Below are 23,035 nucleotides of genomic sequence, written 5' to 3'. Positions count from 1 at the left end.
CGATGAATAAATTAGTTTGAATAGCGGGACCAGATAGTAAGATGTCATTTAAAGAAAGACCCTGAGAATCTAAAGCCGAACCATTAAAGACGACTTTTATCTTATCTCGTACTACCTCATCCTTCAAAACAGGATGGTGATTAAGATAACTGGATTTTGAGGTATGGAAGAAAATAGATCCTCAGTTTTTGAAACCACTTCCATGTGATTTAATGCCTCATATTCTTCCATGAACTCTAAATATGGAGTTGCAAGGTGATGATCAGAAAAAAGGGCTTGCAAAGCCCGATTTTTTTTGTTCCAAACAACAAAGGGAGGTTCAGCTACAGGAGGAAGCTGGACTATAAATCTACCTTCTGAATTACGTAAAGTAGTTTCTTGAAATAAACTTTCATAAAATTGTTCCTCTTGGGAATAATGACTGGTTTTAGAATTATAATTTTTTAAAGTCCAGAATCGTTCTAGATCGAACTGGGTATTAGCCTGTACTAAGTGACATTGGGAATTGGATTGCATCCTATTTTTTGGAAGATGTCCTGTAAGGATTCAACCAAATTTAGTCTGACAGGCAAACATGCCAGACAAAATAAAGACCTTTTTTGCTAAAAGTGCTTTTCAGAATATGTCAGCACCTGGTAAAAGATCGATCGCAGGACTTCTGAAAACAGAAGGATTTGCCAACTTAACATGATCAGGAATAACCCGTTCCTCTATGTTGAATGAAGTAGAAGGGGTATTACTACCTATTGCTCCAATGGCCAGACGATTGACATTGAAGGAAAAATGTTCTTCTAAAGAGTCCTTAATAGAAAGTCTCACAAAACTAGAAGACTGATCAACACTCTTATGAATGCCGGTGACCTCTGTAGTTGTTGGAATTTTCTCTACCCCCAACCGATTGATTAAAGTTTCACTTATAAAATGATGCGTTGCAGCATTATCGAGCAGACATCTAGCAGTTATCTAGTGTCCCTGAGCATCTTGCACCTTCACAATAGTGGTAGACAATAATACTTGAGGAGCTCTCATAGAAGTCTCATTTTGAGTAAAAGTTTGTGCACTTGTAGATGGAGTACTATTCTGAACTGGAGTGCTGGAAGACTTTTTAGGATTAGATCTGTGTATTAGAGAGTGATTTTTTGCTCCACAATGAGCACAGAGGCGTGAAGAGCCACACTCATTTAATAGGTGGTTAGCAGATAAACAATTAAAACAGCACTTGTATTCTTGAAGAACTTTGCGTCTGTCATTTATAGTCATTGCCTTAAAGTTTGAACTGAAATACAAAGGTGCTTCTCTGGACACAAAGGACATTTAAGGGCTGAAGATTGAATGGTGAAAGCTTGAGTTTTGGGGAACACTTTAGAACTAAATTTGGCAGATTTATGAACATCTTGCAATTTAGTAGTTGAGCTACTATTACTAGTGCTTGATTGGACATTAACGGCAGGTAGAATCTGACATCGGGGTTGTTTTTTTTTTGAGAAATTGAATAATGTCCTTGTTGGTGACTATTCTCTGGGTGGAAGTTTCCGACTCCTAAGCTTTAACTGTATTGATATCAAACATGGAAGATACGAAGGTTGGTACTTAAATAGTGCTAACTATTTATTTACGACAGATACAAAAGAGTTACATGTTGGCAACCTTTACTGTCCTTCAATGTAGTCACCATTGTTGTGTATAACCCGTTGCCAACGATGTGGACATCGTAGTATAACTTTAGCAGAGCCTGTTCTGTTGATGGTGCGAATGGAGCGGTCTACTGCCTGTTGAATCTCTGCAACAGTTCTGAGCTCACGAATCATCTGGTTTCGATCATTGTCCAGTAACGCGGCACTTCTTCTTCACTGACACTCGTAGGATGACCTGCCCGATGAATGTCCACCATAGTTTGCCAACCATCGTTGAAGGCTTTTACCTAACGTGCCACTGTTCTGTAAGGCAATGCAGATTCCCTGCAAGCCTCTTGAAGACCTTGATGACACTGTCGTGCTGTACGACCTCTGGCACATTCAGTCTTGATCCAACTCCATTGTTCCTGTTTGGAAAACATAGTGACAACGCTACGTTAGACCACTAGCTCACAAGTGACTGTGTTTCTCTCGTTTGTGCACATGCAGGTGATGTGGGAAGGGCGAGTCCATTTGCTCTGTAGTAAGGTAGGTATGTAACCAATGTGTGCTATCAGCGACAACTTTAGATTCCGTTGCATAGCGTCTCCACAGCAGTTTTGCCACTATTTAAGTTCCAACACTCGTATTAAATGACATAAGAAGGTATCCCAGTATTGAACTGCCTCATTTAAGTTACATAATGCTCTCACCTGCAACTCTGCTGCATTTAATAGAGTTCTAAGGGTGGACAAATTCTCTGTTTTGGAGCAGGCAGATTAAACAAGACCTGCATATGACATTGAAACCTTAAGCGAGGATTTTCATACCTCTCCTTTAAAAGTTCAATGGCTGTAGTATAGTTACTACTAATTAGGGTTGAAGTTTTAATAATTTCAGCAGCAGGGCCACAAAGACCGTAAGTAATGGAATTTTTGTATGTCGGGTACGATATCATTTTGATGGACTAAGGATTGGAAAAATTCATAGAAAGGTTCCCACTTATCCTCGCTCCCTTCAAATCATGGCATGACAGAAACTACAATCCCCATACTTTTGACTCAGGAAAGGTTGCATTGTGAAAAACAGAATGCAGGCGAATCATTTTCTGTTCTTTGGAGAAGGAAAAGAAGAAGAGACAACCTTCCAGAGTTACCAGTATTCATACAGAAGCTGCTAAGAAAGGAAAAACATACAGTTCTGGTTACTTTTAGGTAATGAGTAATGAATCAGGAAGAAAACGTCACTTGAACTTTGTTTTAATTTTTACAGTTAAATCCCATTTTTCTCCCATATTCAGCCAATTGTAACAAAATTTGTATGGTATATGTATCACAGTTATATTAAGAAACCTGCGTATGAAATTTTTGATTGCAGAATTTTTTCAATTAGTAGAGATTTTTAAGTCCAAAATTTTAGAATGTAAAAATTACACAAAGTTTAGTACAATATATCTCCTTATATAAATAATATACAGAAAAATCGACATGTGGTGCTTTTAAAAGATATATTATCTACCCAATTACAAATTTACATTAACATGTTAATTAAATTTCATGAAAAAAAATGGAATTAATTTTTTTTAATTCAATTGTTTTTTGGAAAAACTATTAATTGTATATGAATGAAATTTTTGTAATATCTCTACTTTTACAAAGGGCACTAGGAAAGTTTTGCAGTGTGAGTGATCGCTTTAGACTTTTTCAAAATAATTTCCATCACACTCAAAACACTTCTCCATACAACGAAACCAGTCACTGAACCAACTCTGCCACTTTTCTTCAGTTACATTTTCACACTTTTGACCCCATGCTGCCAGAAGCTCCTCGTCGGATGCAAAACCTTGCCCTTTCAGCTTCATCTTCACTTCTGGGAAGAGTGCGAAGTCACATGGGGCAAGATCAGGACTGTATGGAGGGTGATCAAGAACAGTCAACGCTGATCTGGCAAGAAAATCCATTGTTACATTAGCACGATGTGCTGGAGCATTGTCGTGATGCAAGAGCCAAGTGTTGAGTCGTGACCTTGGATGGAGCTGCTTGAGAGCCTGGATGACCTGAGGCAGGCAAGTCTCACTGTATCACTTCGCAGTAACTGTCCTTTGTGTTTCTAGCACAACCCGCGTCAGGATGCCCCGTTTAATGAAGAATACTGCAATCATCCTTTTCTTCACTGACCTTGACTTTCGCACAGTCACAGGAGTACCCTCATCTTTAAACAGCCACACCTTGTTCTGGGATTTTGTTGGGATATCGTAATAATAAAGCCTAGTTATCTCACCTGTAATGATGCTATTGATGTTACGCAAAGTCCCATTTTCAAACTGTTTTAGCATTTTTTGCACCATTTCACTCTACGTGCCCTTTGTTCCTCTGAAATTGAATGGGACACTCAAAGGGGACAAACCTTTCTAACATGAAGATGGTCATGTAGAATTGAATCAATAGCTGGTGCAGGGATGTGGAGGGTCTCTTCTACCTGCCGATATGTCAACTGCCTCTCTTGCTGCAACATTTTCCTTGCAGCTTCAATGTTTTCCTCAGTCACTGATTTAGATGGTTGCCCAGAACGAGGATCGTCTTCAACCCCTAAATTTCCCCTCTGGAACTCTTTGTACCAGTGGAAAATTGTTGTCCGATGTGGACAGTCTTTCCCCAGCACAGGAGTCATTTCCTCCAGGCACTGGTCAATAGTTAATCCACAAGCAAAATTGTAGCGGATAATTGCGTGATATACACCTTTAGACCACACTAGCATCTTAACTTTCTTTCAATCCAACTGGTATGAAGGAGTAGAGGATGATGGAATGGATGGATATTGAGGAGGGAAATGGTGATAATGCGGATGATATCTTCTGAGGTTGGAGGTGGGAAGAGGGAGCATGTAGGTTGGGTGGGGGTGTGAATGATACAGATAGGGTCAACCATGTCCAGGGCAATTCTCAGGAGGGGTGGGGCGTGATTTACATTGGTGGGAGTAACTTGGATGGAATTCCCTGCAGGTGTTACATTTGGGGAAGCGTTTGACATTGGGACAATGGGAGGTGGGATGCGGCTCAGAGCAGTGACCACACACCGGATGTTCAACGGTGCAGTGTGCACTATTGTACTGGTTGTAGACCAGGCACCGTTCACATCTGATGGACTGAGGGGCCAGGGCACATGAGGGTTCCACTCTATGATGGTGACGGTAGATAAACACACTACTGCTGAGAACCTGGTCAACATCCCCAGTGGTGGGGATGAAGATCCTCACCATAAAGATGGGTCCACTTGTGTTCTTGATGCAGTAGGCTTTCCTAGCCGGAACGCCCTCTGCATTCAGTTCAGCGATGATGGCTTCCTCGGGGATAATAGATAAGTAAAATTAAAAATACACCTCTTCAATACTAATATTAAACCTACCGGGCGAGTTGGCCGTGCGCGTAGAGGCACGCGGCTGTGAGCTTGCATCCGGGAGATAGTAGGTTCGAATCCCACTATCGGCAGCCCTGAAGATGGTTTTCCGTGGTTTCCCATTTTCACACCAGGCAAATGCTGGGGCTGTACCTTAATTAAGGCCACGGCCGCTTCCTTCCAACTCCTAGGCCTTTCCTATCCCATCGTCGCCATAAGACCTATCTGTGTCGGTGCGACGTAAAGCCCCTAGCAAAAAAAAAAAAAATTAAACCTAATAAGTTATAACATTTACTTGGAATTAGTTTTGACACTGGTGAGCGTCATCTTCAGCCAAATATGAGAACACACAATCCTAAATATATATATCATCATTAAATCAATGCGCATATAAACATTAAAATTAAAATTAATTGTCCAAGGAAAAGTTTCTGGTTCAAGGACACGAGGACGGGTCGCAAAAAGATGGGTTGATCAAGTAAGAGAGATCATGGGCTTACCATGGAGAGTTACTGTCCAGAAAATGCAAGTACGTACAGAATGGTATCAGCTTATAAAAGAAACAATAAAGTCCTTGGGTCGCGATACTCAGTCATGAGTGGAACGACTGGAGAGAGGATATGGGACTTATGATGTCCCTAAAAGTATCTAGAGAATAAAACTTCAAATAATCAAAATTTCAAAATCTTGAAGTCACGAATAGAACAGCACTTAACACAATATAATTCATTTCAATCAAGTTAGAACTTTGAAAATATTGAGTTCGACTTAGAACTGTAAGATTCTCATATAAATAAAAAGTATTGTCATAAATGAAATATTATACTAAGGTCGAACCACATATAGAGTTTCTCTGTAAATATGACAGTCACAATTAGAACGACAATTATTTTACTCAGGATGGAATCTTGAAAGTCCTGAGTTCTACTTAGATTAGGAAGATTCTCAATTTAAATAAAAGGTCTTGTCACAATTGATCAGAAGCAGAAATGATGAAATATGTATCAGGTTTCACTTCTTCGGGTCCAGGTTCAGCGACCCCCAGCGTTACTGGTCTTGTCCAAAAGCTAACCAAAGTCTAACAACGTAAAGACACTCATCAGTGCTTTACAACTAGTATATAAACCAGAAACTCATTGTCATTGTTTGTGCTCTGTGTTCACAATGTCACTCACCACCACCACCACCACCACCACCACCACCACCACCACTGCAGCATCTCTTTCACAGTCCAGCAACATGTTCACCACTCCAGCTTATTATAGGAGTGTCTTCTGCCCCAGCATGGACATTTCACCCACTCATCACATGATACCACCGGTGCCTCAACGTTCATCTACGCCCAGGACTGCTGTTAAATGTCAGAACTCCACCCCAGGCGATTTTGTCTCCTCTGGGGTGAAACCCCTCGTGAGCACCTCAGTCCAATTTAACAGAACACTTTTTTTTTAAACAACTATAAATTGATGTCCCAGATTCTGGCATATGCAGGATGTCTACTGATACTGGAAATATACTGGAAAAATTATAAAATATACCAGAATAAATAATCTACCCTGAATATTTGCACTCCAAAAGTCCAGGTAATAAGAAGAATTGTTTAGGTTGGCATTATAACTTAAAGTGATTTTATTGAAAAGTAATACTTACGTACTACAGCAGTAACAGTACAGTTACTAGAATAATAACTTGTGATTTTCTTTAATAACCAAGCGTCGAGACGTGACGCCCTCCTCGTCCAGCATTTCTCTTGGTGTTGTAGACAGTCAGTAACTTCGCCTCTTCTACTAATACTGTTTTCAGTTTCTGTTCCCTTTTCCTTCATTCTTCTTTTTTTGCAATACTTCAAAAATAATAACAATGGATGCATTATATTTTATGCTATACTTCATGCATATAAAGCATACATTGTTATGTATTAATTTATTTTATTTATTTATTTACTTACTACCCAGCTCAATAGCTGCAGTCGCTTAAGTGCGACCAGTATCCAGTATTCGGAAGTTAGTGGGTTCGAACCCCACAGTCGGCAGTCCTGAAGACAGTTTTGCATCATATGCTGGGGCTGTACCTTAATTAAGGCCACGGCCACTTCCTTCCCACTCCTAGCCCCTTCCTGTCCCGTCGTCGCCATAAGATCTATCTGTGTCGGTACGACATAAAGCAACTTATATCGTATGGCTTTACAAATACACAAAATATCTAATATCAAATGGAAATGTCCAAATTTGACAACCAGTCCAGAGCAACTTATTAAATAAAAACTTACTTACTTACTTACTTACTTACTTACTTACTTACTTACTTACTTACTTACTTACATTGATGTTGCAGAGACAGTGAATAAAATAAGAGGAAAGACTTCTTTCAAAGATGACTGGTTGGATAGAACAATAAATTCAGATTGAAATTGGCTTCAGAGAGTGGAAAGTGATAACTTTGTATAGGACTAGTTTTGATATTAGCAACATGGGGGTGTCTTCAGTTTGATCTCATGCCAAAGACAAAAGGCACATTGAAAGAGTAAACGCTTCGAGTTTCAGTAAAAAACTGTTTCACATGATACCTGCCAAGGAAGCAACTACAGACTCTGTTCCAGTGAAAGCTGAACTTTGTGAAGTGCTAACTTGAGTGGTTAATGATAAGCATACTTGTGTTGTGCCTAAGAAGCACTCTTAACAATTTTATCATCAAGGACGAAGCTACCGGGCGAGTTGGCCGTACGGTTAGGGGCGCGTGGTTGAGGGCTTGCATCCAGGAGATAGTGGGTTCGAATTCCACTGTCAGCAGCCCTGGAGATGGTTTTCCATGGTTTCCCATTTTCACACCAGGCAAATGCAGGGGCTGTACGTTAATTAAGGCCACGGCTGCTTCCTTGCAACTCTTATGCTATTGCTCACGGTAAAATGTTTCGTTAAATTTGTTGTACAATTAATTTTATAAAAATTTGGTGAAAACAAGTTATATTGCTCCCAGTAAAATTATTTTATAAAATCTGTGGAAGCATCAGGATTGCCATCTATGAACTCACTTCTGAATGAAGATGTGTATGTGCTGCCATCTATCGATAAACTTCTAAACCAAGAATCAGCTGTTCAACTTAGTGTGTTTGAGAGTATAGCTCCAACAAACAAAGCAAAACTTGCTGCTTTAGCTGCAATTATATGTTGTACAGTGGTAAAAAGGAAGAAAAGAAATGCCAGGAAATGCTAGACTCGGGATTGGATCAAAAGAAGAGAAGAAGGTAGAGGATTGCTGTCCTTGGTCGAAAATTAGTTGAGGTTAGAAGACCAGCATTCATATAGGAATTCGGCGATTGTGTTTTCTGTCTCCCTTCTTGCATTTCTGTTGTGGTAAAGTGGCGTTTTAACGTAGTACAAATAAGGATATTTCTGGTATTCATCCAGTAAAACCCTAACAGCTTCCTTAGTCCACCCGGATCCTGCCATTTTAGAAAGAAGTGTTCGTTTACAATCGAGCTTCACAATCTTCTCACGACGTAGAGCCAGCATCATCGTGACGTCAACTTCGCTGATTGGTTCGTTTCGTAAAATTAATTTTACGGAATAGAACATGTCCTATTTTATGAAAAGTTTTATCAAAGGTTTTATAAAACTTGAATTTGACCGTGAGCAATAGAAATTTTATAAAATTAAATTTGACAGAAAGTTTTACCGTGAGCAACAGGCATTAGGCCTTTCCTCTCCCAATGTCGCCATAAGACCTGTCTGTGTCGGTGCGACGTAAAGCCACTAGCAAAAAAAGAAAGATGAAGCTATTACTGCAGAAATATTGTGGGCTATTACTCAAGTTGTGACGCATTCTTCTACTAGAAATTTTGGCATTTGTAGTTATCTTTTTAAAATCATGTTTCCTGGCAGCAAAATTGTGAAGAAGTTCAAGTTGCACAAGGATAAACTTGGATACCTAGTTACATATGAACTGGGTCCATACTTCCAAAAGGAATTGACAAACTTGATTAGAGTGTCCTTGCTTTTGTATTGGTCAGGAATGGAATGAATGAAGCCCCCATCTAGCAGCGAGGATAGGAATTGTGCCGACTGCCAAACCCTGTTGCGCTCCTCTGGGACAATTATTAATGAATTACAGATGAAATGTTACTGGAGAGTGTTGCTGGAATTTAAAATGATCGGGAAAACCGGAGTACCCGGAGAAAAACCTGTCCTGCTTCTGCTTTGTCCAGCACAAATCTTACATGGAGTGATGGGATTTGAACCATGGAACCCAGCAGTGAGAGGCCGGTGCGCTGCCACCTGAACCACGGAGGCTACCTGTATTTCTTTTTACGGAAGTTTAAATTCTGTTGCTCAGAAGGGTCAAATGGATATGGCTGTTAGGTTTTGAGATGGATACATAGTTCAAACATAGTATTTACATCTGCATTTATAGGTCATGTACTGCTGAGGACATTCTGATGACATTTTTGCAAAACTTGAAAGACACTGGTTTGGATGCAAAAAAAGATGCCGAATGGACGGGCCGAATGTAAACCTGAAGTTTTTGAAAGATCTAAAGAAGTACTTACGTGATTCACCTTCAGATGCGGAGCTGTTGGATTTTGGTACCTGCTCCTTGCATATTATTCATGGTGTATATAAAATGGCACCCAACAACTCTGAATGGAACATTCAGAGATTTTTGCGCTTTCTATATTATTTCTTCTAGAACTTTCCAAGTAGATGTGCAGATTACAAACGCATAACAGGATCACAACTCTTTCCTCTGAAGTTCTGCACTATCAGATGGGTCGAAAACTCAAAAGTTATTGAAAGAGCTGTGGAAATACTGCCACATATTCAGAAGTATATTGATGCTTTTGAGGAAAAATCTCCTGCATCAGAAAACTTTGGAATTATAAAAAGTTTTGTAAGAAATGATAGCACAGTTAGGATTCATGCATTCTGTTTCCCTTGAACTGGAACAGTATCTCTCTTAAGTATCAGAGTAATGATCTTCTTTTGCCTTGTTTGTTCTCTGATCTGAGTATTATGCTTGAACACCTGTTGGAAGAAGTGTAAAGAACCAGATTTTAGAGACAGCAAATACTAGTAAGAAACTTCTCTCGATTGATTTGAAGAAAACAGAATACTTGCAGCCCTTCCATGCTGTTGACATTGGATTTGCAGCCTCAGCAGCTTTAAAAGGTTATAGTATAAAAGATGTGAAAGTTGTTCAGTTCTATGGAGGCTGCAGAAAATTTCTTGTTGATATTTAGATTTTTGTCAAAAGCCCTCTTGCTTTCAAGTTTGTTAGAGCTACCAGCTGCTTCACTCCTGCAGTTATGACCAATTCCTCTATTAGTACCTGCAGTGTAACTGTTGTATTAGAAGTTCTTGTTGAGACAAAACAATTATCTCCTATTGAAGCTGATATTGCAAAACGAGACTACTTAGATTTCTCATCAAAGGAAGAAGTAGTGAAGTATCTCAAGAAGTTTGATTCCAAAACCGATCGATTGGAAGATTTTCTTAGCACCACCTATTTTCAACACAATGTTTCAAAACAACTGATCCACTTCACACAAAAAGTGCTTGTTTTGTTTCACGTCAACGCTACTGTAGAAAGAGGTTTTTCAATAAACAAAAAATGCCTAGTAGAGAATCTTCATGAAAATAGCTTGATTGTACAGTGTCTGGTGTATGATGCAGTATCTGCACCTGGTGGAGTTTTAGCTGTCAGGGTTTCAAAAAAGATGCACCCTGCAGTCAAATATGCATCAACATTGATAAATGAAGCTTTAGAAAAGTATAAAAAGAGTACAGATTACATTGCAGCCAAAAGAAAGTTGGCAGCAGAAGAAATAAAACATATTGAATTGAAGAAACAATGTATTACTAATTCATAGCGCTAAGAAAGACAGAAGAACTGAAGAAAGAGGTGAAAAGACTGAAAAAATTACAGTCTTAAGTGTATGTGTGTGTCTGTCTCTCTCTCTTTTGAGCATAAGTTATAGTCATTGTGGATTGATAATTAAATACATTTGATAATAATTCACAAATTTGTTATAAAATGTATAAACTATATAGCATAGCACACAGCATTTTGTACATTACATATATTATAAAGCATAAAAACTACTGTATATATGTGCGTGCGCAAGAAAAGGGACCACATCTCGGTCAACAGTTCACCATTGAAGGGAGTAAAATGTCGAATTTTCATTTTTGAAACCTATGTATTTCTTAGACAGTCATCTACTCACTGCGTGAATTTAAAAGCCCTCTAAGAAAAGGGACCACTTTTCGCATCGTAAGCGAGGGTCCACACACTTACTCGCTCGCACTCATAGCTGTGCGAGCATAAGATGACTCGGATATCTTATGATAAATAACCCCTAGCTGGGCACTTTAAATAAAGGTAATAGGTTTCATAAACATCCTCTCTGCTCCAAACATTTCCGATACCGATGCAGTCTTCTTAATGAGATACCTCATGTGGAGAGTTATGACAGGAAAGAACAACAGTTGTAAAATTTCATTTTTGCCAGGTGGGACACATGAAATTTCAACCTGATTTGTATTTTGGTTGTTTCAAGAGAGCGTTCCAGAAAAATGAAAGTGAAGTTATTGAAGATGTAATTAATGTCGCCCGGGAAAGTTGTCAGGTGTCTAGCTCTATCATTGCTGTCGCTGTTGGCACAGAATCCAGAAATGTAACAATTCCTACTTATGACTGGAAAAACAAGTTCCGTGCTGGAATGAAAAACATTCCACAAGTAGCCTGATACATCACTTTGTGTATATGAAAGAGCACCCTGGTTTAGTGTTGACCAAAAAATCCATAGTTTCTGGCGGAAGTACCCTACACCAGCCTTCCAGAAGATCCACCGCCTGACTTCAGTGACCATCCGCAAGTCATCAAACCTCAAGGACTTAGCATCGATAGACAGATGTATCTCCGTGAAAACATTAGACCCTTCGTATCAGAAGATAAGAAAGATGTACTATGTCCTGCTTTAACATCTTTCCCTGCTCCAGCAACGCCGCCACCAACTACCTCAAGTGAAAATCTTATGGAGCCGGCTTCTGTTTCTCCTCCTCTGCCAATAATTACATCATCATCTTCTTCAAAACGTGTAATGCCTAAAAAAATAAGTAAGGCTCAGAAGAAAAAAACACCTACTCTAAGAAAATTCTCCCCAAAGAAGAGGTCTCGACCCACCTGCAGCTACTGTGGAAAGGTAGGACGTCAGGGCCAAATGGTGAAAGGGCATATAATATGCCCAAAATGCAGGCTTCAGGATGAATAACTGATATCCCTGTCTTATGCTGGCTGTGATTAACGTTCGTTAAGGTATGTGATAATTTTTGTAAAGTGCAGTAGTGTTGCAGTTGTCTTCAGTGACCTTCTGCAAGTCATGAAACCTCAGAGACTTAGCATCGATAGATCTCCACGAAAAAATTAGACCGTAAATAATATCTGTTGGTAATTTTTGTTTAAAAAAATTCTATGTCAGAATACCGGTGAACGTGAAAATGTAAACGCCAGCATAACTTCCAAATAGTTTAGTAGTTACTTGTGTCACAAAGTAACCAGATTTTTAAACAGCTCTACTGAAAAGTTATGAAATCTTATGTTGTAACATTACATGCTAATTTAAGGCCTTAATTTCTTTCAGAGGCATTAAATTCAATTATATGATATTAGTTACATATTATGGAACACGATAGTACCTTTATCTCAATACCCGACATGTGGTCCCTTTTCATATGCACGCACACATATAGAGTAACATATTTTATGTTTTTTTCTGTGATGCATATAAAAGTGTTCAATTTAATGTATATGTCCTCCTTGTGACTTATTATCTAGAACAAGTTTTTATTTAGAATAAGCCTGGTAAAGAATATATTCTAGAAAGGTTGATGATGATGATGATGATGATGATGCTTGTTGTTTTAAGGGGCCTAACATCAAAGGTCATCGGCCCCTAATGGTACGAAATGAAAGAACAAAAATTGCAAAGGCATCCACTGACCAAAATAAAAATAAAATATGGCATGAAGAATGAATGGATGGACAGGAACTCAACAAAACACAAAACAAAAAATCAAACAAAAACCAGTGGATCGGACTCAATACAGATCGACAATAACATTATTACCGACCAAGGAACCACTTATAAAGCACAATGATGCTTGGTGTCTAAAGGGGGTGCAAAATCCACGTCTAAGGCCCCACAGAATGGTACATGTCGCGAGTAAAATAGAACCATGGTATGTGTCATGTTGGGGTATTAATCAGAAGTAGCGAAGACTCACGGTGTTCCACAAAAGATGGTATTACTCACAAGTATTGCAATACGTACAAGTAACGCAGACCTATGGAGTGTCTCACACAATGGCCCAACTCAGAGTCAACGCAAACCGAGAAGGTTCCCCACCGAGGTGTACTAAACACGGGCGCCGGTATTCCCGTGGTGTTCCTCACATAGTGGGTACTAATCACAGGCAACGCAGACCCACGGTGCTGCTCATATAGTGGTACAACTCACAGGCTACGCCCAGACCCGCGGTGTTGCACACATGGGTACGATGCACGGGTACTGGAATCCACCAGGCCAGGCTTTAACTGCTACTAATCACAAACCTATTTCGTACCGAATTTAGTGGTACTACTCGCAAGTACAGGCAACCTATGGTGTTCCCCGCGTGATGGTACGATTCAAAATTAGTTTCATGGTTCTAATTCAGTCAGCCCTTGGTCGCCCCTTTTAGTCGCCTCTTACGACAGGCAGGGGATACCGCGGGTGTATTCTACATGTGCGTCCCCCACCCGCAGGGGGTAGTGTGTTTGGTCCGCGAGAGGTATTTTATTTCCCTCAAGTCCGCCGGCAAGCCGGTTAGGACCCCCCTATCCGCCACCTGGGACGCGCCACGTGGGAGTATCACCTCTCCCCCTGCTACGCCTGCATAGCAGGTTCGTGGATTCTAGAAAGGTTTACTTCCACAGTATATGTTAAGTGATACTCTTTCTTTGGATGTGTTTATTGGATGTAAGTGTTAACGAAGTGATCCAAACAGACAAAAGTTCATTATCACTTATAAACAATGATGTTAGATAAGACTTTTCAAGTATTTTGTGTGGGCGTGATATATATATATATATATATATATATATAGCATTGTAAATTGAAAACTAACAGTTATCTAGTATGAAACTATAAATTCAACGATATTTTTCATTTATATAAAACTGGCAATTTGTCAACTTTTTGTCTTGTAATTATTTTAATAGTCTTAACAAACAATTTTGTATTCATTGGAATTGTAATTTTTTTCCAAAACAAGAGTTGTATAAATTTTATCTAATTAAAGAGATTTAAAAGCAATGGGTGGAGTGGAGAGCTGTGAGGGGAGTAGGGGGTCCTGCAAAATATGTTAAAAAATAGTTTGTATTAAAAAATGAAGGCTAACTGAATTTACTAAAAACAAAATATGCATTTGTTGGCCAAAAATTACAAACCTGAAATCATCAAGGGTGTAATTCTTCCTAAAGAACTTCAAAAAAATTCATAACATTAGGTAGTGTAATGTTGTTGATAGTTATACTGAATATACTGGAAATATACTGGAATTTTGAAAATGGAACTCAGTAGACACCCTGGTATGGCTCTGCTGGACTTCTGGAAATCGCTTAACAGACTGTGGTAACTGCATTCTGTTACAAGAAGCGATATCCACGGCAGGTTGTGTAACCAATCACTAAAAAATTCAATCAGAATGGTTATTTCATTCCCACACCTCTATTGCATACAGAATTCTATTGTACGCGTTGTGAGCAAGATTGTATTAAATTGCATAGCTCTTAACGTTACCCTAGAAACGCGACGGAGAAATCACCAAACATCTTTTCTCATATGAAGACTGAGTTAGGGAATTTTCATTGTAATGGTAGACCCACTTGCCTACTATCAGTCACAATCAGGTTGGGGAGTTTTCATTATAATTGTACTCACTCACTCTCCACCTGCCTTTTTACATCCTCAGAAAGACTGTCTTAGTGGTTTTCCCAACTGAAATGAACATACATTACAATGACATAAGTAGGAATGGCGTGACTAAAAGCAAAGCTTTCATATGAAATACTCGATCAAATGAAACACCACACATTTTCTCACTTTTAACGAACGGGACTACACTGCCGATCTAACAGTCCACAGTTCCAGAGCTGGAATGACCAAGCCACAGACAGCCGTGCTTAGTGAACACTCTTCGTCTTTTTTCGGCAGGGAGAGGGTCGAATAGTGGAGAATCGGAAGAACATAACTTATACATTTTTCACTGTGACACTTGCAAAACATAAAACATTCTATGCCGTGAGAAAATAACTCTGTTATTGTGTCACATATCTTGTTTCACAAAAATACTTCAACAATCAATCACTGGAGCACACGGCAAAAATATAAATATATAAAGCACACGGCAAAAATATAAATATATAAAGTAATAAATAAACGTATCTGTGTCACATGACATTAGAAAAAAACATAAACAGATAGTTGTTGGCCTTGAACGTGCTGTGCCCGAGTAAACAAGTTTGTAGTCCTGAGATAAGCACGTTACATACACTTGAGGTCAATGTCCAAACTGCACAGATATAATCAGAAAGTTCCGATAAAATAATTAAAATTACATAATGGCCGAAGGAATCGGAAGAACTATAAAATTAAAGGAAAAAGTGCATTGAGAAGTCTTAATGTAAAAGTAATAAAAATAACTGAAACTAAAGTAATAATACTCATAATAATAAGAAGAAGAAGAATTACAAAAACAATAGCAATATCGGTAAATAATAATAGTAGTAATGTCATAATGATCATGTATAAAAATAAAAGAGATATTCATAGAGAAAAAAGAACAAATTACCGAACAAGTCAAGGAGCGTAGAGATTGTGATTTTTATAATAATAGGAAGAGAATAAAAGTAATAAGAATATAGATAAAAACAAACAGAAAAATAATAAATACAAAAGAAGGGAAAAATAAAGTGATTAGGGTAGGGAAAATAGCAGTAAGGAAAAAGGATATAATAATATATGAGGGATCATACAAATAATAATAAACTAAAGCAATAAAAATCATGCAGTACGGCAAGTGTGGTGTGCACCACTGTACCCAGGAGCAAAAACAAGTTGATTGAAGACAAACTGTATATAAATGTAACGTGACAGTAGTGGGTAATGATTGAAGCGAAGTGAGGGAGGGAGGGAGGGAGGAAGTGGCAAGGATACGGGCATTATTCAAGATAATGAATATTGAATTTTCACGACCGCATTGTAATCGAAACAGACTTTCAATGTATTAGGTCGTGTTACGTACATGTAGTACGTGTTGAAGAGATGTTAAGTACAGAACAAAAATGGCCAGCCGGACACCAGTGGGAGGTTGTGGGTTCGGATCCCACTGGTGTCCGGCTGGCCATTTTTGTTCTGTATTTAACATCTCTTCAACACGTACTACATGTATGTAACACGACCTAATACGTTGAAAGTCTGTTTCGATTATTCAAGATAGTTGTGGCTAAAGGGGAAAGGGTTAATTTTTCGGTGACAAGGGGATTGAGGTTACCTTTGGTTAGGTATTTCAGACCGAAGGAGTAGATATGCTCAAGAATAGTTGGAAAGGAGTAAAGAGGAGTAAAATTTGTGGAAAGAGTATCAAGTGGAAGGTGATGGGCAATGTGTAGGGCATGTCGGTCAAGTTTGAGTAGTTGCATGTATTGTCTAAGGTCAGCTGTTATCCATGTAAGTGATGATAGGATAAATGAAGTATTTGTATATATTAAGAATTTGGGAGGGTTTGAGACCCCAGGTATGCCCAGTAAGCACACGAAGGGGTCCGAAGTGGGAGTAGGCTTTCTTATAGGCTGAGGTAAGGTGGTGGTTCTGAAATATGTTAGCGTGTTAGTCTCAAGTAAGCGGTTTTTATATAATGTGAGTGGGATGGGATGATGAGGACGGCAGAGATGGGATTTTTTTACGGAATACTATGAATTGAGTTTTAACGGGATTAACAGAAATATGACAGGTATTGAACCAGGATTCAAGGACGTCAAGGCATTGTTGGAGTTTGTTGGTAAGGGAGACAGTTCTGTTACATAGAGCAAGGATCGCGAGGTCATCTGCTTATTGATATAGGTGGAGGGGAGGATCAGGATGTGGAATATTATGGGTAAATAGGAGATATAATATTGGAGACAACGGGCTACCTTGTGGAACACCTGGGGTTACAAGGAAGGAATAGGATGGGGTATGATGTATAATGATGCGTGCAGTGTGGAAGTGAAGGAAATTATAAATAAAACGTATAAGCGTATTAGGGAGAGGGAGTAAGCAAAGTTAGAAAAGCAGACCGGGATGCAAAACGGTATCAAAGGCTCGTTTTACATCCAGACATACTAAAGCAGCAGTTTTACATGGGTGGAGGAAAGAGTTAAGAGATGATGTGATATGAAATAGATGGTCATGAGTGGAGAAGTGAGACCTAAAACTGGCTTGGGAAGGTGGAAAGAGGTTTAACTCTTTCCCGCGGATTGCGTAGTAAAGCGTACTGGAGTCGCACATTGTCTCCTGCGGGTTGCGTAGTAAAGTGTACTCAACTTTCAAACCGACTTCCTCTGCCATCTGTCTAATAAACATATAACTTTTTGGAACCAGTGAATTCCTTATGCTTTCTAGATACTACTGGCATGCATGGAATTCTAAAATAAAGTGTTCTTTTATACGTTTTCTTAGATAGAACAGACAGCTGACTGAATGTAAACACATTGCAGCAACATAGCTGCTCATAACCAGTTGAATGCGGAGGATATTTGTTACAAATTAGTTCAATATGTTGACAAATGCAGTGGTAGTGAGTTGAAGTAAGTAGGTATAATATTAAAAATGGTATAGGAAGCATTTGGGACATGATATGTGTCTGAGAGAAATCTAAATAAGGCGCAGGGCAGGAAATGTTCATTCAAGTACCGTCTCCTTTTAAAATATTAGGCCTACTTTTAAAAAACATAATTATCAGTTTTAATTCTTCAGTTAATTCTGTTTCGGACTATGAGCCTCTACTTAATTACATAATGGCCTATTTCAGCTAATGTCAATTTATCTTCCAATCCCATTCAGTCAAAAATTGTTTATAGTTTGTATGTCAGAGAGGAAGCACGATTTGCTATCTAAATATCTTCACCCGGCTGATCTCAAAAATGAAATAAATTGGGAGATTCAGGGTGAATTCCTGCGTTCTCTGCATTACCAAGAAAATAAGAGCCCCATCATGTCCAGCAATTTAGACTGACTTCAAGAACAAGCAATTTAACATTATGCACCATATTGGAATCCCGTGAAATCTCCAAAGTTAAGCAACATTGGGCATGGTCAGGAGTTGGATGGGTTGCACGCACTGTTGGTGGGGTGTAAGGGAATGGAGGAGCGGAAAGGAACTGGCCACCCTACCACACGTAAACTCCGGCTCAGGAATACCTCTGCGGAGGTTCGGACCTGCCTTCGGACGGAATAACTCTTACCTTACCATATTGGATGCTTCCTGATGTATCATTCTGAACGGGGGGGGGGGAGTCTTGCGTGTAATTAGGTGATCTCATTCTTTCATTTTAGAACAACTATAGTGTATTTTCCATTGTTACAAAATTTGAAAGTGATATCTTAAGTGGTTTTTACAGAATGAATTATTTAGTGAAGCTACTCCACAACTATACCTGACAAGCAAATTATTACTCTAGGTTTCGCCCGACAGTGAGTCAAAGACATTCCGTGGGAAAGGGTTAAGGAGGTGAGGTAGTGGAAAATTCTTCATGCAAGTTGGTATTCTAGTAGTTTTTAAGAGAATCAATGTACTTGCAAATAATGTGTTTAAAAACTTAGCGATTCACCTAAGCTTTAACAACAGCTGAAGATGTTCCCAAGTGAGAACGAAACATGTACTGTTTACAAATAAAAATTTGCTAAAAGGCAAATAAAAAGTATCAAAAAGGTGGAAGATTTTCAATATTGTAACTCTCTGTGATTAGATTTTGATACGGAAAATGAAGCTGATTACTTGCAATAAGTGGTATGTTCCGAGCTGTCAGCGGAGAGATGGCATGGAATGACATTAGTAGACGAATAAGTTTGAGTGGCGTTTATAAAAGTAGGAAAGATCGCAATATGAAGATAAAGTTGGAATTCAAGAGGACAAACTGGGGCAAATATTCATTTTTAGGAAGGGGAGTTAGGGATTGGAATAACTTACCAAGGGAGATGTTCAATAAATTTCCAATTTCTTTGAAATAATTTAGGAAAAGGTTAAGAAAACAACAGATAGGGAATCTGCCACCTGGGCGACTGCCCTAAATGCAGATCAGTATTGATTGATTGATTGATGTCCAAGCTCGCCACCAATTACCATCACGAATTATCAAGCACCGTCTTCAAATGTACGCCTTGAGTCCTGAATTTCATGCTCTTCGTAACTGTAAATTCTCTTCTCCATGAAGGTTTCTTTGTCCGTGTCCCTTTTCACCCATATTTTTCCCCCTTTTAAATTTCTGGTGTTCCTTAAAACTTTATTTGCCATCAAAGCCCTTCACTCTTTTCACTCCTTGTCCATGTCATCTATATATCTACTTCACTGCAGTAGCTTCATTCAGTTTTAAATAACATCCAACACCTCATTCACTGTATCATTTAAATTTTCATTTTCACTCTCAGGTACACCGTAGATAAAAATAATTTTCCTCCTGGTTTCCTGGTTGACCATTTTTCTTGCCGTTTTACATGTCGTAACTCCTCCTCGAAACTATTTACTTTGGTCTTTAGTATTTCTAACTTATCAGTTCTGTTCTCTGTTATTGTTCTCAGTTGCTACTGTGCACACTCTTTTATCTCCTTTTCGTTATATTGTTCCTGAATAAGGTATCTAGCTTGTTCCAGCTGACAGGCCTCTCTGACTATTTCTTTGATCTTCTCCATTTTCTAGCTTGATTACAACTCGAGTTGAGTGAAGAAATCAAGTAGAAGAAAATGATGATGGAGGTAGTATTGCTCAGCAGGGGTTTGTGACAGAGGCTTATTTAATCTTGCACTGCCACTAGCGCATTGTATCTTTACTGTTGATAACAAATGATCAAAATAAATCCTGGACAAACTCAAGAGATATCTGATTAAATATATTTTGTGAAGACTGTTCCAATAACAACAACGAAAAGTTTTGGCATAAATACAACAGTCAATAGTTTCTTCTGAGGAAGTGAAGAAAGATCTTTCTGAACCAACAAGTTGTTCTATTAGTTTGTCTCATTTTACTCAGCATTCACCCAAGAAACTATCACATCTCATTGCTGCAGGTTTGTATATATAAGGATGGTTCAGTTGAAACAAAGATAGAGCGGAGTATTTCATTTTTATCACCACATTGTTCTTGAAATAGATTTTCAGTTTATTAGGTCATTTTGAGTACATATAGTACATAACAGAGAGTTATGCCAAACCTGAAGTATTTAATCTCTTATGTATGTATGTATGTATGGCTACCCCTTAATCCCGTTTATTGATACGGGATTGGGGATGAGGTGAGATGAATTTACATGGCATGTTTTTATACAGCCGGATGCCCTTCCTGAAGCCAGCCTCAGTTGAGTTAATGAAATTTAGTAAGGAGGTGGAGGGAATTGACTGTGGCCTATGAATAGGAACTGCCTTGGCAATTGCCTGGGAGTGAAAATGGGAAACCATTCTCAGGACAGCGACATTGGGATTCGAACCCACGCATCTCCCAAATGCTGAGCTTGGCTCCATAACCATAGCGCATTAACATGCATGGCCACTCCAGTTGGTATTTCATCTCTTTCCTATACATGTGGTAAAAACTTTTGTTTTAGAACTCCCCTTCCCAGTGTCTGTGAAGATGACTGGTTACAATATTGGTATGTTAAATATAGTAGAAACTGTACTAACTTGCAGCTGATGTGGATTGGCTATTTTCTTAAATTGGTTTTTGAGGATGGTTATGGACTCTACATCCTGAGTGTCAAGTATTTTTTTTTGTTGTTTTAAGATGACTTCAGAGGGGTTTCTCTTATTTGCCGTCTAATATTTCTTGTGTAGTACTGTTTGTGCTATTACTTCCAACCCTAAAAAGTCCTGTCAGTACTATGCAGGTGAACTTCCTTGAAAACAGCATCCTTCCCTGTTAAGAGATATGCAGGATTCTATGCTTATAATTTTTTTAAATTTGTTTCAGTATGATGTTAATGGCCGCCCAAAATCAGTAATATACTGGTTAGCTGAACTGAAGAAGCAAGATACAGATATTAAACTGTCAGATGAACATCAAGACTTCAAGTGGCTTTCTCTTGACAAGGCTTGCTCATTAGCTGGCTTTCCTGAAATGCAACGACTGTTTCGAGACTGTCAAGCATTTATAGAAGGGAAAAAACAGAAATGCTAACTTGGGTTGTATGGTATTGCATTTTGGGAGAATATTTTGGTAGGTGGACATTTCCTGAGGTTTTTTCCTTCAGAATAAAATGTAAAATATATCTTCTTTGAAAATATTAAAGTACAGTGCTCACAGTGTTTGATCATCAAACTCCTTAGCAATATGAAAAGTAATTATTCTGATTTTTATATGGAAAATTATCTTATTCCAGCCAGGAATAAGGGTGAATCTTATGCAAATTGTTTATAAACAATATAATTATGGTGATGCTTCTTGTTTAAAGGGGCCTAACATCTAGTTCATCAGCCCCTAATGGTACGAGATGAAACTGAATCTAATAATAATTACATTACATTACATACATTTACCCACTGACTAGAATTTAAAAGATAATGAGGGCCGATGACCTCGATGTTAGGCCCCTTTAAACAACAAGCAACAACAAAAGATAATGATGAAGAAAATGATCATGAATTTAAAATAATCAGTGTATCTAATTTGCATTGCCTTATTTTCTTATAAAATGATTAAAATATAGACTAAAATGTATTAAAATGGAATGAGGCATTGTCTTTGAAATGAAATCACATATTTCATTCAGATTAGAAGTTTAAAAAAGATAGTAAAAATACACAAAGACAGACTAAAATAAAACCAATAGAATAAAAAGTACTTAACAATAAAATAAAAATTTAAAACAAATAGAAAATAAACTTTTAAACACAATAAAATTGGGCACTATCTGTCATAAAACAAATGACAAGGTCTACTGACTGCTCAGCATATCGTAGAACGAGGGAGATGGTACTTGGCCAGAAAGTCGGTCATTGTTGCCACACCACTGTTGAAAAGTGTGTCTTGGGTTTTTTAGATGTTTCCGACTGTTTTGATACGATCTCTGGAAAGCCCAGTTAATTGCTAATGGAAGAACTGTGTTAATGGAGGGAGGGAAAAAATCATGCAAAATATGAAGTGGAAATAACAAAAATGTTTTCAAGCAAATACATAGTAAATCTTACTGATGAAGATTTTAATGAAAAAGAAAATCTGGAAATAAATTCTACACCCTGCAATCATAAAAATCCTTGTTCCCATAATGCAAGCCACTACGGTTTAGAATATGAAATTTCATATTATGCCTCTCTCAACTTCGATTGACGTTGTGTGGCCTCTGGAGAGGTATGGTGCAGGTCTTTCTAGTTGACGACCTGTCTGTGTGTTTGTGCGGTGTGTGTGTGTGTGTGTGTGAGAGAGAGAGAGAGAGAGAGAGAGAGAGTGTGTCTTCGTGTACTCTACTCCTGTCGAATAACATCGTGCTCAAGGTTTATGTCCTTTTCCGATGTTTGAATCACCATCAACAGCATCATGTACCTGCACTCCAAATAATGTTTGGCTCCATGGCTAAATGGTTAGCATGCTGGCCTTTAGTCCAAGGGGTCTCTGGTTTGATTCCAAGCCAGGTTGGGGATTTTAACTTTCATTAGTTAATTCCTGTAGCTTGGTGACTCGGTGTTTGTGCATTAGAATTCATCTCAGGTAGGACCCCATCCTCACAGACACACAGGTCGCCTAT

At 38.5% G+C, this 23,035-nt stretch overlaps 1 protein-coding gene across 1 annotated transcript in view; it reads left to right on the top strand.

Annotated features, from left to right (window-relative positions):
• Window positions 1-22,466, top strand: part of Datp (purine phosphoribosyltransferase family protein Apf) — a 136,880-nt gene extending 114,414 nt beyond the window's left edge. Inside the window, exon 3 of the mRNA XM_067145684.2 lies at window positions 21,265-22,466. Coding sequence (XP_067001785.1) covers window positions 21,265-21,471 — 207 coding nt within the window. The 3' untranslated portion in view covers window positions 21,472-22,466. The remainder of the gene's footprint in view (window positions 1-21,264) is intronic.
• Window positions 22,467-23,035: the final 569 nt, after the last annotated feature.

The sequence above is a fragment of the Anabrus simplex genome, chromosome 4 (assembly GCF_040414725.1).
Source record: "Anabrus simplex isolate iqAnaSimp1 chromosome 4, ASM4041472v1, whole genome shotgun sequence".
Lineage (NCBI taxonomy): Eukaryota > Metazoa > Arthropoda > Insecta > Orthoptera > Tettigoniidae > Anabrus > Anabrus simplex.
Note: the sequence above shows the minus strand (reverse complement) of the source record. Positions and strands in the feature narration are given on the sequence as shown.